This window comes from Agelaius tricolor, unplaced genomic scaffold (genome assembly GCF_023055355.1).
Source record: "Agelaius tricolor isolate 1412-34295 unplaced genomic scaffold, bAgeTri1.0.p SCAF_10, whole genome shotgun sequence".
NCBI lineage: Eukaryota > Metazoa > Chordata > Aves > Passeriformes > Icteridae > Agelaius > Agelaius tricolor.
The window spans coordinates 25495748-25511117 of NW_027269270.1; the positions used below are offsets into that span (position 1 = coordinate 25495748).

Consider the following 15370-nt stretch of genomic DNA (forward strand, 5'->3'; position numbering starts at 1 on the left):
TTGAGAAAGGTCTTGCATGAAAGTTATTGCTGCTGTTAGAGCTCAGAAAATTGTATAGAAGCATGAATTAAAAAGCCAGGTTCTGAGGTTCTCTGTTAGTCAGGATCTTGGGGAAGTCTTCATGGAGCTTTGCCTCCCAGTTTTTTTCAACCTACTTGGACTCCAGTAATTACCGTTTCATGGTGCTGATCCAGCCGTTTTTATGGATACTGTGTTTAGTTCCAGTTCTGGATCTTTTCTTAAAAGTACTTTTTACACAAAAGTAAAGATAGGTGCAGCAGCCAACAACTGAAGTAAGATTTCAGCTGCGGTTTTTGCATTTCTAACCCGTTCTTAGAGAAATGATATATAAAAGGAAGGATCTGTGGTGGCTGATAAAAAGAATTTATATCCAATACAGGAGTGCTCTGGGGCCACAGGAGTTAGGAGATATTTATCCATATGCTGAAAAGGGGACTAACAAATCCCCTATATGCGGCCAACCCTTTCTTGGGTAAAAATTACCCGAGAGGAACATCCTGGTCTCTCTGCTGATGGCTGCTTTGTTCCCCTTCCACCTCTCTGGGGACCCTATCGTCTTCTGCTTGTGCAGCATTGAATTGGGGTTTGTTATCTCTTACCATGGTAATGCTGGAGGCAGTGCTTAGCACAGAGCCTGTCATGGGGGCTGCTGATTGCCAGATGTCTCCAGGTGACAAAGGGCTGAAGCATGTCACTTCATTTATTTTCCGTGGAAGAATAGTGAATAGTTTTGGAAAAGCTCTTTGTTGTTCAGCCTTCTAAAAGCTTACCAGCCTTGTGGTTTGGGTTGGGTTTATTTTGTTTTGTTGTTCCACAACATTCTTTTAAGTCTTTAACTTCTGTTAGTTGCTCTCTACCTTTGGTATTTTCCCTCTTCATTACCAGTTTTGAGTGGTATGTTCTGTGATTGTTTAAATGCAAAAATGGTCAGATTGAGTGGGAGCAGTGTCACTTTCCCAGAAAACTTCAGTTTTGGAGTACCAGTAGACAGTGTATTCCAGCACAGGTGTTCACACCTCCACCCATTTGAGCCTTTTGAAATGCCTAAGAGCTGTGTTCACAGCTTGCCTTGGAAAAGGAAACTGGTGGCATTCAACAGCCTTAAATCATAAGTTGTTAAAATACAGAGGTTGGCATCTAGACAGCCAGGTTTGAAATTTTTGATAATAATTTAAATAGTAACTTGGGGGGGAAAAAAGTGATTTCCATCATTGTGATGAAAACTATTAGAGGATGAGTGACAAATGTGTGTATAGTCAACAAACAATCCAGTAACTGCTTTTAAAATGACTCAAATAGCATACAAAGACAGCTTGAAAATGTCTTTTGAGTATTTTCGACGTAAAGGCATCAATGGCACTTCTAGTGACAGATTTTACCTTGTCCTATGAGTTTTAGGGACTTTTTCTCTGTGTCCCATCTCTTCAAAGTTTGACATGTGGGATGTGCATGGATATTTTCCCCCTGCAGTGGAGCAGCACAGGACCAGAGTGTGGCAGGATGAGGCAGTGCAGAAGCAGTAACTGCTCCCTGGTTTCTATTCTGCTGTGGGCTACAGAAACTAAACAACTGCTCCTTAGTTTATATTCTGCTGGGATACAGAAGCTCAAAGTGTTCTTGATGCATTGTTTTGCTTTGTTGGTAAAAATATGACCCATATTTTTCTTCCTTCAAAACCAGGAGTCTGGATTCACCACTTTCATGCGAACCCTGAGAGAAAGAGATCATGAAAGAGTAGGAAAGAAGAAGGATGAATTGTAGTTTCTGCCTCAAAAGGAGCTTTCCGCTGCACTGTGAATGGTTCCAGGTCTTTTGTTGATGCACCTGAGACTTCACATATTCTCAAGACAGAGACTTTTTTTTTTATAAACAGCCATGGCCATTTTGTACAATTTTGAAATAAAGTGAAACCACTTGATTTTTAAAAGGAAAGTAAATTAGAATGTTGCCATAATGTTTTAAAGAAAACTTAGCATTTTCTCTCATGTTGGGAGACTATGCCCACTGACACTCCTATGCAATATTTTTGTAGTCTGTAGTGTGTCTGTAGGTGATGTTGTTTGTTAGGGTGAAATTTTTGTTCCGGTATTGCAGTACATGTATAAAACAAAGGGGAGGGGACACGGTTTGGTTTGGGTTTATTTTGTTCTGTTGTGTTTAAATCAGCGCAGGAAAATGGGATTTATAAGACAGATTTATTCAAATGAAGTTTTTCATTCTTGTGAAATAGTTATGTGTTCTTGACTGAGATTTGGGGGCAACAATTTTAAGGTGCTCAGGGATAAATAAGGTATCTGAGTTAATGAAGACATTAACATTGACCAGTCCAGATCTGTTAATTTAATTTAAAACTCTCTGGTCCTTAAATCAGAACTGTTTACATACCTTTATAAAATGTATTGAGTGAATTAAGCCCCACATTAAAAATCAGCAGAGCATGGGTTCAATCAGACTAAACCCTCCTTCTTTGGCATCAATACTGTCAATGTATCTGTAAGTTTTGGCAGGAATGACTATCTTATAGGGGTACATAGTTATTCTTATAGGGTACACAGTTTCCCTTCAAGTTATGACTGAGTCATACCAAATATGTGTTGTAAAGTGTTATGTTCAACTGTTTTGAGAAATGCATAATACTTCTGGTAATGCAGCATTTGTGTGTGTTACCTGTTTACATTCCAAAAGTTATCTGCATTTGTAGGAGGGATTTTTCCTTTTTGCTCCTTAAGGAGTTGCACAATCTCTCTCCGACAGTCATCACTGTAAAACCTGTATCAGCAGCAGTTGAAATGTGTTACACTTTTGATGCTTAAACAAAAAAAAAAGTTGATCTGGTACTTCTGTCTTCACAGGAGGGGAGAGGGAGGGGCAGGAAGTTGTGATTCACTTTGAACGAAAAATAAATTTTTAAAAGGACAAATATTTTTATCATTAATCAGCCTTGTTCAGCTCCTTCCCCACTGGGTGAGTGACCACAGCTGGTGGTGGCTTAGGAAGAGCTGGAGCACGCGGGGTGAGTTCCAACAGCCCGTGGCCTTGGGAATGCTGGGCAGCACTGCAGGTGTGTGAGGGTCACACTGACTGCAGCTGTGTGCTGTGTGAGGGCCACACTGTGCTGTGTGAGGGTCACACTGTGTGCTCTGTGAGAGTCACACTGTGTGCTGTTTGAGGGTCACACTGTGTGCTGTGTGAGGGTCACACTGTGTCCTGTGTGAGGGTCACACTGTGCTGTGTGAGGGTCACACTGTGTGCTCTGTGAGGGTCACACTGTGTGCTGTGTGAGGGTCACACTGTGTGCTCTGTGAGGGTCACACTGTGCTGTGTGAGGGTCACACTGTGTGCTCTGTGAGGGTCACACTGTGCTGTGTGAGGGTCACACTGTGCTGTGTGAGGGTCACTCTGTGTCCTGTGTGGGGGTCGCACTGTGCTGTGTGAGGGTCACACTGTGCCGTGTGAGGGTCACACTGTGTCCTGTGTGAGGGTCACACTGTGCTGTGTGAGGGTCACACTGTGTGCTGTGTGAGGGTCACACTGTGCCGTGTGAGGGTCACACTGTGTCCTGTGTGAGGGTCACACTGTGCTGTGTGAGGGTCACACTGTGTGCTGTGTGAGGGTCACACTGTGCTGTGTGAGGGTCACACTGTGTCCTGTGTGAGGGTCACACTGTCCTGTGTGAGGGTCACACTGTGTCCTGTGTGAGGGTCACACTGTGCTGTGTGAGGGTCACACTGTGTGCTGTGTGAGGGTCACACTGTGTGCTGTGTGAGGGTCACACTGTGCTCTGTGAGGGTCACACTGTGCTGTGTGAGGGTCACACTGTGTCCTGTGTGTGGGTCACACTGTGCTCTGTGAGGGTCACACTGTCCTGTGTGAGGGTCACACTGTGTGCTGTGTGAGGGTCACACTGTCCTGTGTGAGGGTCACACTGTGCTGTGTGAGGGTCACACTGTGTTCTGTGTGAGGGTTACACTGTGCTGTGTGAGGGTCACACTGTGTGCTGTGTGAGGGTCACACTGTGCTGTGTGAGGGTCACACTGTGTGCTGTGTGAGGGTCACACTGTGCTCTGTGAGGGTCACACTGTGCTGTGTGAGGGTCACACTGTGTCCTGTGTGTGGGTCACACTGTGCTCTGTGAGGGTCACACTGTCCTGTGTGAGGGTCACACTGTGTGCTGTGTGAGGGTCACACTGTGTGCTGTGTGAGGGTCAGACTCCTCTGCCCTGGCACTCCAGGGGACACCAACAGCTTCTCACAGCAGAGAGCTGTCACCTGGGTCTGAAACGTTCCTCTTGCTCCTCAGCCTGCCCGTCTCATTTTCTTCCAGTTGGGATCTGCGGGCTGTGCTGAGGGGCTGCTCAGGAGTTGAATGGCATCTTGCCTCCTCCCTGGGTGTTTTTTCCTTCTCTCTCTTGCCCAATTAATGACACTGTATGTTTGGCACCGTTAAGCTGCTGAAGCCATTAGTGAGTATTGTGCAATACCAGTAGCCTGATTGGCCTTGTATGGTGGCCAGCTTGTTAACCATAACATCAATTGGAATGGCCATGAGCTGTGCCAAGTATCTTCTCTTAATAGGCACCTGATGAGCCTCTTCACCCAAAAAAATCAGCTGCCTGATAGTACATAATATCATAGTGTAAAAGTAGCTTAATTTATGAAGACTCTTACTCTGCTTTTTTCCATTCAATTAGCACAGTTATTTATGTTGTGTATAGCACCTTTGCAGAGGATCATGATAATTCTTTATTTCAAGCTATCCTCACATAAGTAGCAGGCACTGCACTCTGCATTTAGGAAACAATACATATTGATGTCATTTGATCTCAAACAGGAATTCTTCTGCTTTTAGCGAACTATCAAGTATGATCACTCCAGAACTTGCTGCCTCTTTTGATCTCAGAGTCAAAGCAGCAGGCACTAACGAAATACAGCCTCCAGAAAATGTTGAGCATTTCTATGCATAGGCTGTGCCTATGTTTGTGCTAATTGGTGAGAAATGTAGACTTTTTCAAAAATAAGAAAGGAAAAAATGATAGCTTGCCAATGGTGACTTCACTAGTCAGGATCATTCTGAATTACAGGCTTTAGTAAATGTTTAGGATAAGACAATTGCACACTGTGCTTCAGACCAGTAATTCCTTACAGCTGGTTACACCATAATAAAATTAAGAATTCTCATTTTTTCCCTTCAGTCTTTTGTCAGTTGCTTCTTGGACTTGGGCATTCATTTTTTCTTGGCTAAAGAAAAAATGTGTTGTGCATGTGTTAATGCACAAATATAAAATATTTGAGAATAATTTACCTTCTGTTACAGGGTCATGACTCATCTGGTTTATGGTCTGAATGGTTTTTGAAAAATACGGTTTTGAACACCATAAATGATTACATCAAATGGCTGACAAAAGCCTTAGTTACTGTGAACTAGAGTGTACCAGGAGCTCAGAATTTTGCTTTCAAGCCTTTTTAATTAGTAGGCCAGGTCTGGTCAGTCACACTGTTTTAGTTCTGTTGCCTCCAGTAAAGCAAAAAATGGTATTTAAAGTGTTAGTGAAGTCAGTTTATGTTTATATTCACATCAGTCACGTTGAAATTGAAATATGTTGTTATTTTTTACAAACTGTGAATGAAAAATATATGTAAGAGCTCTTATTTTCTGTATTTAAATGGTTGGTCATTTCACACATTCAGACTCCCCATCCTGTCGCAGTAGATGCGTAGCCCAGGCATTCATAATCACACAGGAATTTCTGCCATGGTTAAAAGTGAGTAATCTGGGCTTTCAAGTCATGAATCATTTATCAGCAAGAAACCCAATTGCTGATAACAAATGGTTTGCAGTGAATCAGAGATTCTGCTCTTGCAATTATGGGTTTGGTCTTTCAGTCTTTTTAAGGTGTGATTCAAAGGTCTTGGACATCTGCTACATAGTTAACCCTGAGCAGATTAAATCTTGTCAAGGAAGGGTAAAACGTGTACGCAGCAGAGAGGCTCAGCCAGGATTGTGCATCATTTTGTTCCCCAGTGTTGGCTTAAACAAGATGTAAATAGCCCACAGGGCTGTGTTAGTCCTGCTGTGTGGCTGGACCAAGAGATGAAGGGCAGCAGGGCCAAGCATTTTGAGCATACTGGAAGCTGGAGAGGAAATGGTTTTCCCATCTAATGAAAGAGCCTGAGATGTTGGATTTATTTGTTTCATCCATCAAAAGGAGGGAAAAGGAGGGAAAAGTTCCCAGGAGAGTGAATGCTCTGGAATATGGCAAACACAACTTGGGAGTCCCAAGATGAGCATAAGCTTCTATCCCAGCCCCTGCGACCTCAGAGGATGATTTGGCTCTGTTGTAATCCATCTATCTCTGACCCAGTAACTGTGTCCTTACTTGTTCAAACCAGAGCAACTCCTCCAAGAGGGACTGGAAGAGAAACTTTGCAATCTGAGTCAAGAAAAGCAGCCTAACAAATCTCCATTTCCTCTTTCCTCCCCCTGTAAAATTGCATTTTGGATCTGACAGTCACGTTGACCCCCAAGCCTCTCCTAAATAGTTGCAGTTGGGTGAAAAAGCCTTGGGAATTATTCTCAACTCCCACTCAGACCAAATTAAGTCCCCAAATCTTGCTAACTTAAAATCCTTCTGATAGGCATCTGCAAAGATAGATTGATATTACTGGTGAAAAAAGATAAGAGAGGTAAGGTCTATGTTCTTGCAGCATTTAATTTGGGAGTAAAAAAGCAGATAAAACTCCCATCATGAGTAAGCTCTAAGAGAATGCTTCAGAGTGTCTTGTTTCAGATGGAATTGCTTTATGGGTGATTTTGATTTTAGAGGCAAACTGCTTTTCAAAAGAAAAGTCAAGACTTGGTGACATAGCCTACAGATGTTTTGTCTGTTTGCCTTTTAAAAAAATAAAAATAAAATCAGAATCACTCTCCATATTCCTGATAGTGCTATATTACAAGAAAGAAATCTTGCCTACATGGATTTCCTAGAATAAGACTGAACCCCTGCCAACTGCATTTTACAAACTATGAAACAAGCTATTTGCTCCAAACAACACTCACACTCGGGGGAGTGGGGACTGCTGCCCACATGCACCTCGTTTTAATTTAATAGCTTACTTTAGTGTGTTTGGCTCCGTAATGGAACACTGAGATTGCAGGAGTAAATTCTGAAAACTGAGAGGTGGGGGGAAAATCAGCTCTTATCAGCAGGTGTTGAGCACTGTAGCCAAACGCTGGCATTTTCCTTTGCCTTTGGCAGCCCAGCATCCCTGAGCGTTCCATGGCTCTGCGGGAACCACAGGAGTGCAGCCCTTTGGCTAATCCGGTTGTGTACATTACTGCTCTGTGCTGGAACTGATTGGAAACCAGAATTTTTCCCATTAGTTTCTTTGACTGGTCATAAGAAGATGTTGTGTTTTCTCTGCACATCCTGCTTTTATTTACAGAGTGGAGGAGGAGGATACTTGGGTATCTAAAAGGGGAATGAAGCCAAATGCCATTTTTCCTGCTGGCAGCCAGGATTCCCGGGGACTGACCATTGCTGCTGAAATATTCCCTGCAAAGCACTGTCGACTGGCTTAGCTTTTGCAAGGTTTTGGAAGGTACTGTGTGATGCAATATTGCAAAAAAATCTCAGTATCCAAAGCAGCAATTTCCAACCTCTGTTTTCCGAGGAGTTAAGCTGAAGTGTAAACTCTATTCATCAGCCCAGTGTAGTTGGTTTTGAGATAGAAAAAAAGATGGTCTTTTAGCCCAAAATTTAGGAAATCACAGCTCTAATGCAGGCCCATAGGATGTCTGGGTGTTTCCACACAGCTGGTCCTTGCTTAGTAAGATTCCTGCCCCTGGAAGTCACGTCCTCCTGCCCAGAGCACTTGGCACTGCTGCAGGGAGACAGTGCTCCTTAAGGAACAGTTATTCTGTGTTTGCTTAGAAAGCATAATAGTGCTAATTATTCTCATTAGCTTTGAGCCACTAATAAATTATCTTTCCTATTGCTCTTCCATCACTCAGTAATGAGAACCATTTAGCCAGATTTTGCAGATACTGCTTGCTCCTTCTCTACAGCATGATTCCCTGCAAGCATTCATCATAGGAAAAGAGCTACGTGAACAAAATCTTTTCAAATTAGTCTCTGGTGCCCCAGTTAAGTGGGTGTCTACATCGCAGGCATGCAGAAGAGCCTTCTTCATTAATATGTGCAATTCTGTGCGAGCTGATTAGCTCTTGCAGCTCATTTGATAGCAAATGTGTAAATCCGTCACACTCTAAATGCCAAATATGTGCACAGCTAAATTATGGAGAAGTAAGAAACTGCAAGAGTTGAGAGTCTTTATCTGGAAAAAGAGGTCCTTATCCCATGCATTAAATTGGAGCTCTGGGTTTATCTAGAGCATTTGTCACTCCTCTGCTTTGTCATTTTACTGCTGGCAAAATGAATAATTCTTTGTGTCGTGTTGCTGGTCCTTTCAGGATGTGTGGGTGTTTAATTTGGTGCCCAACATTTGTAACAGACATCTGGTATCCAGCCCGAGTTCCCAGAAGACAATAGTCACAGCACAATGCCATCTTCCTTGTGCAGGACAGCAAACCAAACGAATCAGTTACAACTATGTATTATTAATAATGCAGTTGCCATCACTTCTCTTGGGTTTTTTTGTTTGTAAAAATCTCATGAAGAAAAGGAGAGGGATGAAGTTAGTTTTTTTTAACGTCCATGTTTTTTAGCCAGGGCAGTGCTGCACAGTGTAATTAATGTCGTGGTGCATCTGCCAGCACAGGGGAAGCACTAAAGAGTGTCACCTGTCAGCACAGAGGGGTTGGTCTGCTGCTGCAATACAAGTGCCCTCGGCCAGTTATTCCGAGACCAAAGAAGGAAACTGGCCTTAAGAGCTCCTAATTTATGCATGTTTTTCCTCCTCTCCATGCCAAGTAGCTGCAGAGCCAGCCCAGCCTCAGGGCCTGGACACACCAGCTCAGGGCAGCCAAGCAACCTCTGTTTTATTTTCTCTCAGCACAAAGAAAAATCACAGTGTGAACCCAGCCTGACCTCCAACATATTTTGGCATTACCTTCTGGGCATACAGGCTGGGAGGAAAAAGCTTCCCACTTCCCAAAGTTCTGGCGTGGGAAGCTGTCTTTCTCCAAGCTGAGCATAAACTCTTCAGAGAACATTTCCTAGGAAAATATGAAGCACAGTAATGGATGTCTGATCCCGTAGCCACCAGGTTGATGGTGATAAATGCTTATTACTGTACCCCACCCCACAAGCATGGAACAGGATGAGCACATCCAACATTTCCTACTGCATCCCCAAATGTACTGAGAGCTCTCCAAGGGTGTTAGGGTTTGCTTACCAAGAAGACAGCTTTATGTTGGTCTCACCTGCAGTGGGTGCACAGTCCTCCCCAGAGGCAATATGGATGAGAGGCTCTTTCTTTTCCCTTTTCACAGAGGGACAAGCATCCTTTAAGGCAGATTTTCCCTGATTCAGTGGGAGGTGAATGGGGCCACAGGAGAGCTGCTGCACAAATGCAGAGATGCTGCACAATGCTGCCAGTGACATGCAATTCCCTCTGAGCTCTGGGGTCCATCATGCCTTCCACCTGCAGTACACCACAAAACCATTGTCACTGCTTACCCTAAACTTAACTCTCTGCCAAAGCTTTTCTTAGGCAAAAGAGCAGCACAAGAGGAGGGACTGCAGAATCAAAGAAACAGAATTCACCATGGAATAAAGTCATGTCTCTCTGGCAAGGTACTGTAGTATGAGGTGCATTAGGTAGATTTTGGATGGATGTATAATCCTAATTGTTGTGTATTGTTTGTGTTGTAGTCCCTAGATTCAAGTCCTCATTATTCTAGATGCTGTACAAATATATAAGAGTCTGTCATGCATGGAAAGGCTTTTATTATGTAAATAGTCAGGTTGGGAAAAAAGAAGTAGTGTTATCTCTGTTTTACAGATGAGGCAGTGAGACAGAAAAAAACCCCAACAAAGCATTTTGCCCAAGGACACACAAAGTCTGTGGGTCAGCAGTGGACTTGAAATTCAAGTCTTGGTTTCCTTTCTTACTAGCTCTTCTTTCCATTTCTGTACTGCCCACAACATAATTAAAATTAAGCACAAAGAAGACAACACTCTGTGCAATTTATCTCTATCTGTAACAATCATTCAGCACCTCTCAGCCAAATCCTCCCCAACTCTTCTCTTCTCTTCAAAACCTCTATTTTTGCCATGCCCAATGCCTGTGACCACCATACAAGTCACTGTAGGTGTTGTCCTCTGATTTTCTGCAACATGTATCAGTTATCTATAAAGCTGTTCAGGAAAAGACCCTGTTGCATGTGGGGCTGTTTCTCAGTTGGACCAGCCTGCCAAATTTGTATTCCAATCCTTTTAAAAAGTGATACTAACACTATTTAGAATAAAAAAAGGATGCATATACATTTCTGCTGCAAATATACAGCCAACCAATCTATAACTGCTGCTCAACACTACCTGCTAGTCAAAATTGTATATTGCTGTAAATAACTAATCTATACATAGACAAATAAAACATGGATTTTTCACTGAAAAATCACAATATATTTTGTTTTGTGTACAGCAATATTTTATGTCAGGCTTTTGGAAATAATGTGGGAGGAGAAAATTGTAAAAGTCATGACAGTCACTGGAAAACAGAATAAAATGGAATGGGTATTTACCAAGGCTAGATAATATCAAACTAATTCAATAGGTTTCTTCGATAGAGTAATTCATTAGCTAGACAAAGAGGGAAATGTGGCTGTCTGGACCTGAATAAAATAGCTGATGAGGAGCTGTGTATAAATTTATATCTCCTGCATGGAGAAGTCTGAGATTTATAGAGGAACTGCAAGGCATACATGGTGTTGGAAGATGAGAAGCTGAACTGTATTGAAAGGAAATTATTCAAAGCTCCTAAACTGTAAGTCTTAAGACTGATTGGTATTATTTTCATCAGTGACCTATTTGGAAAACAGAGGTGTCTGATCATTAAAATACATTGAAGTCACCAAGTTAGGAGGTATCATCAGTGTAGAGAAAGTTCAGAATATCACGCAGCAAGAGCAGAAGAGCAAGGCCACGGAAGTAGTAAGGGAGGTAGCAGCAGACAAAATTCTGTAGGAAACCTCCAATGACACTGATTTTGTATTTCAGTGCAACATGGGCATGGAAAAGGCAACTGAAACTCTAAAATGCAGTAGAAGACACATTTCTAGCAAAGCAAGGGAGGTATGAACATCCTTGAATAAGACCCTAGTAAGATTTTCTTTGGAATAAACCACATTATTCTGATTGTGTTAAAGAAAGCTGGGCTCTTAATGAAATGGGTACAGCAAAGGGCTGCTAAGAGAGCACTGGAGAACCTTTCATGAAAGGACAGGGTGCACAGGGGGCTTGTTCAGCCCAGCAGCTGAAGAGTGAGATGTGGTTTGATTACTTTTTGTAGGGGGAATATTAAGGGTAGGGCCTCTAAATGTATGAATAAGTAGGTATAAATTTGCCATGAATAATTTAGACTATCAATTAGGTGTTCTTTATCCACCTGCATAGTGAAGGTATAAAAGTTATAGGGATGAAATCATACCTTGCTTTTCATGAAGCTCACAAAATATATTAGCTGGACCATGTGATCCAGTTGCCTACCTGGGGACTGGATTTGATAATCCAGAAAGTCCTGCCTATCCTGTGTCTTAGTGGATTTCTATTACAGTGAGCCACCATCTCCATCTTATAATGTTATTAGCTATTACAGTGCCTATAATCCCTTCAGTCCTAAGAAACCTTTCTATCTTTCTGAATTAAATTTCAAATAGAACAACCTAACTGTGGATTACAAAGCCATATGTGTTTTCTTTCTTACTCAATAAATTTGCTGTCGTCATTATCATAACAAGATGAATTTCATTAGGGACTAAGAATTAATTTCATATAAATTATAGTGTTTATGGCACAACTGCACTGAAAAATAATGATGTTTTTATTTATTGTAATTGTTCGAATGGCTCCTAATGAAATTTTTGGCCTCATGAAGTGATCAGCTTGGAATGACTTTCCCTTCTATGAAAATATTTAAATATAAACAAAGTCTGCCAATGTGTTCAATTACAGTCATGCAGGGAACTAAAGGGATTATGTGTACTAGGAGTATATTCATGTGGCTTTGCAGATCAGCTGCTTCTACCAGAAAGGGAATAAAGTAAGCAGAAAAGCCCCAAAGAGAGCCCGTCACTGTTGGAATGGCTTGGGACATGATCATCAGAAAAGCTCACTCGTGTTATTTCCATAAGCCCATAATGCTTATGGCCCTGTAAATACAAATACATTAACAACATGTTGCTTTTCAAACTAATTGAGATGCAGTGTGAAGATTACTTTTCAGAAATAGGATGTTCTTTATGCAGGAGATCATACTGGGCCCTGCTGCAACAAGAGCCATTGGGAGAGCTCTGTATTTTGTTCTAACAGCTGCATTTATTGCCAGTTGGAGACTTTCTGTGACATTACGATGTTGCTTCAGTCTTGCAAAGCCCTTAAGAGTTAAATACTAGTGTTCCAGGAAAGAAACTTTTGGGCCCAGCACAGGACCTTAAGACTGAATCAGCAGAGGAGGTTTTTAAAAAAGAGGAGCAAGGAAATAAACTGCATATTCTGCTGATGATTTTTATGACCTTGCTCACACTTGTGCTGATGCTGTGTTAGCAAGAACATTTCATTCCAGTGAGTATAATCCTTGCTCTTGCGATTATGGACACAGGTTTCTCTGAAACCTTGAAAATCAAATGCAATTTTTTAGAGTGCAAAATTGTTAGAAAGTCACGGGCTTTTAGCTAGTGCCATGATTTCAGGAGCCTGATTCAGAGTGCAAAGGCCTCGTGATGCAGCTGCACTCCTCCTGAATTCACTAATTCAACATACCTGTTTTTTCCTGGGAACTGACAGTACTTTCCAAGGAACAGGAAGCATATTAATGGTTGTTAGTCTGGTTTTTAGCTAAAGCCTCAGCTTGAATAATACCTCCAGCTTCAAGCACCAAACTTTAAGAAAGATGTAAGAAAAGAAATGGTACAGAGAAAGGAGCACTAGAATGAGAGACATGTAGTAAACAGAAAGGGGTTTTTTTGCCTTTTGGGTTAAAAGAAAAAAAATTTATTAAGGCTTTGGGTTTAATTAGTCTAAATCAGAGAAGGTTTTTATTTTCCCCATAAAAACAGTCACAAAGTGGATCAGTAATCTGATACATTCCATAGTTTAATTTGCTGCAAAAAACCCTGAAGCTGAATTTTCCTTTCAGAACCTTACTTTTGTGTTGCTCCTGTGACTTCATCACTGATGAACACAACTACTGCCAGCTCCTCAAGCTGGGTGTTTTCCTTGGGGAAACCTGATTTAAAAGTCATGTTTAAATCCAGTGTACAGAGCCTAAGGGTTTGTCTTCCCTACCTTAAGTCATCCAAAGCCAAGGTGTATAAATGCAGCTGGACATGTCTGCTCCCTGCAGTGACTGAGGAGAAATAGCAACAAAGAGCTTCTTCACAGAGGGCAATTTCCAGATCACTGAACATTGGTGAGGCAAATCCTGTCCTAACTCATCTCTGAGCATTCACTGTTGGGTTTGCTTTCAGCTGGCTGATGACACACTCAGCAAGTGATGCCTTCTCTGTTTTGCTCCTGCAGAGGCCCCTCGTTGGCATTTCTGAGGGGTTTGGCACCATGGGCACTCCCTCATTGCCCTCCCTTCATACTGCCCACACCTCTTGGTCTCCTCATCTCTCCTCCTCATTCTGAAACACCTCATTCCTCCACTTGGCTTCCCTTTGCACTGACCGGATTTACTTCTTATGAATGTTTTATCTCTGGCTGCAGCTTTCACTAATGCATTCACTGCACGCTGCCCCTCTGACAATGTTTTACTGCTTCCGTGTCTTAGGGGAGTCAATGGGACAAGGAAAAGACACAATTTAAAGTGTAACTGGCTTGTTAGCCATGCAAATTCTTGAATAACACATAGGATTTAAGTTCACCATGAGAGCTGAGAGCTGTAACCTCACTTCTGATTCCGCCACCACCTCCCTCAAGCGACCTTGTGCAATTTATTTAACCTCTTGGGGTCAGGTTCACCTGAAAATAAAGAATAATGTGTTTTTTTTCCTCTAGGAATCCTAACTAATAGATGTATATACAATACTTGAAATCCTGTTTATGTAAATGGAAAATGCTTATCTTTTTTCTTTAAAACATTTACAAAAGGTTAAAAGAATTCTAGGGTTGAAAGATAAACAGTTCAGAAGAACTAGAAAAATTAAAATTACACATGTATGCACTTATCACAAACCTTTAGACAGCCTCTAATTAAGTAATCACTAGTTGTCTGCATTATAGCAGATGATATCATAAGCTGTTAAACTGCGTAGCAGTGTGTAATACTGTGCACTCTGTTTATACAGGATAAGGACTCTCTGGAAATTATTCAGATTAATGTATCATCTGAACGTGTGCTTTACCTGTGCATAGTCAGTCAGGATTGAGATGTTCACATGCTCCACTCTATAAAAGCCTGGCTGGGATCAGTTTTTTCCTGACAGGCCTAGATACTGACTTGCAGATGCCAAGTTGTGTATTCAAACATGCAGATGCTCCATCCCTTGGGAGGCTTTAGCAAGACCTGTTCGTGGTGCACATCCTTGACAGTTCCTGCCAACAGCCAGCTTTCACTGAGAGGAGGGTGCTCAGGAAAGGCTCTCCAGGACATCACTTTTTTTGAGCTTTTATGTTCAGAGAAAAACTACCTCACCAAGCAGGTGACCTCTCCTGCTGTGGCCCCTCTCCTCACCTGCTCCTTCCTTCCTCTCCCACATCTCCATGGAGCCCCATCTTCTGACCCCCCTCTTCACCACTTCCCTGTCTCGAGTCTGCTCTAAAAAATTTTTTTCCCTTTTTGCCAGTTTTCCCCTCTGTTACTCTGCCCCAGAGCCACAATTAATCTTTTACCCCTTACTGTGGTCTTGCTTGACTCAGGGAGCTCGAGCCCTTGGCTTGGCTGAGCTTTGCTTGAAGCACAGAGATGAAAGCCTGGAGGCTGAAAGGGTGCAATTAATCTCCAGCAACAGCAATTTACTCCTGTTCTAAGATCCAAGAGTGTGGTGTTGTGAGGTCCCCAGGATGAGGTGAGAGATGAGAATTTGACTCCAAGTTCTCAGAAGGCTGATTTATTATTTCATGATATTATATTATACTAAAAGAAATGCTATACTAAAACTATACTAAAGAAAAGAGAAAAGAGACATCAGAAGGCTAGACAAGAATGAATAATAAAAACCTTTGAC

The 15370-nt window shown here is 42.0% G+C and overlaps 1 protein-coding gene across 1 annotated transcript in view; it reads left to right on the plus strand.

The window, feature by feature from the left end:
• Positions 1 to 2941, plus strand: part of PDIA5 (protein disulfide isomerase family A member 5) — a 97770-nt gene extending 94829 nt beyond the window's left edge. Inside the window, exon 17 of the mRNA XM_071435285.1 lies at positions 1702 to 2941. Coding sequence (XP_071291386.1) covers positions 1702 to 1782 — 81 coding nt within the window. The 3' untranslated portion in view covers positions 1783 to 2941. The remainder of the gene's footprint in view (positions 1 to 1701) is intronic.
• The last annotated feature ends 12429 nt before the right edge of the window (positions 2942 to 15370 follow it).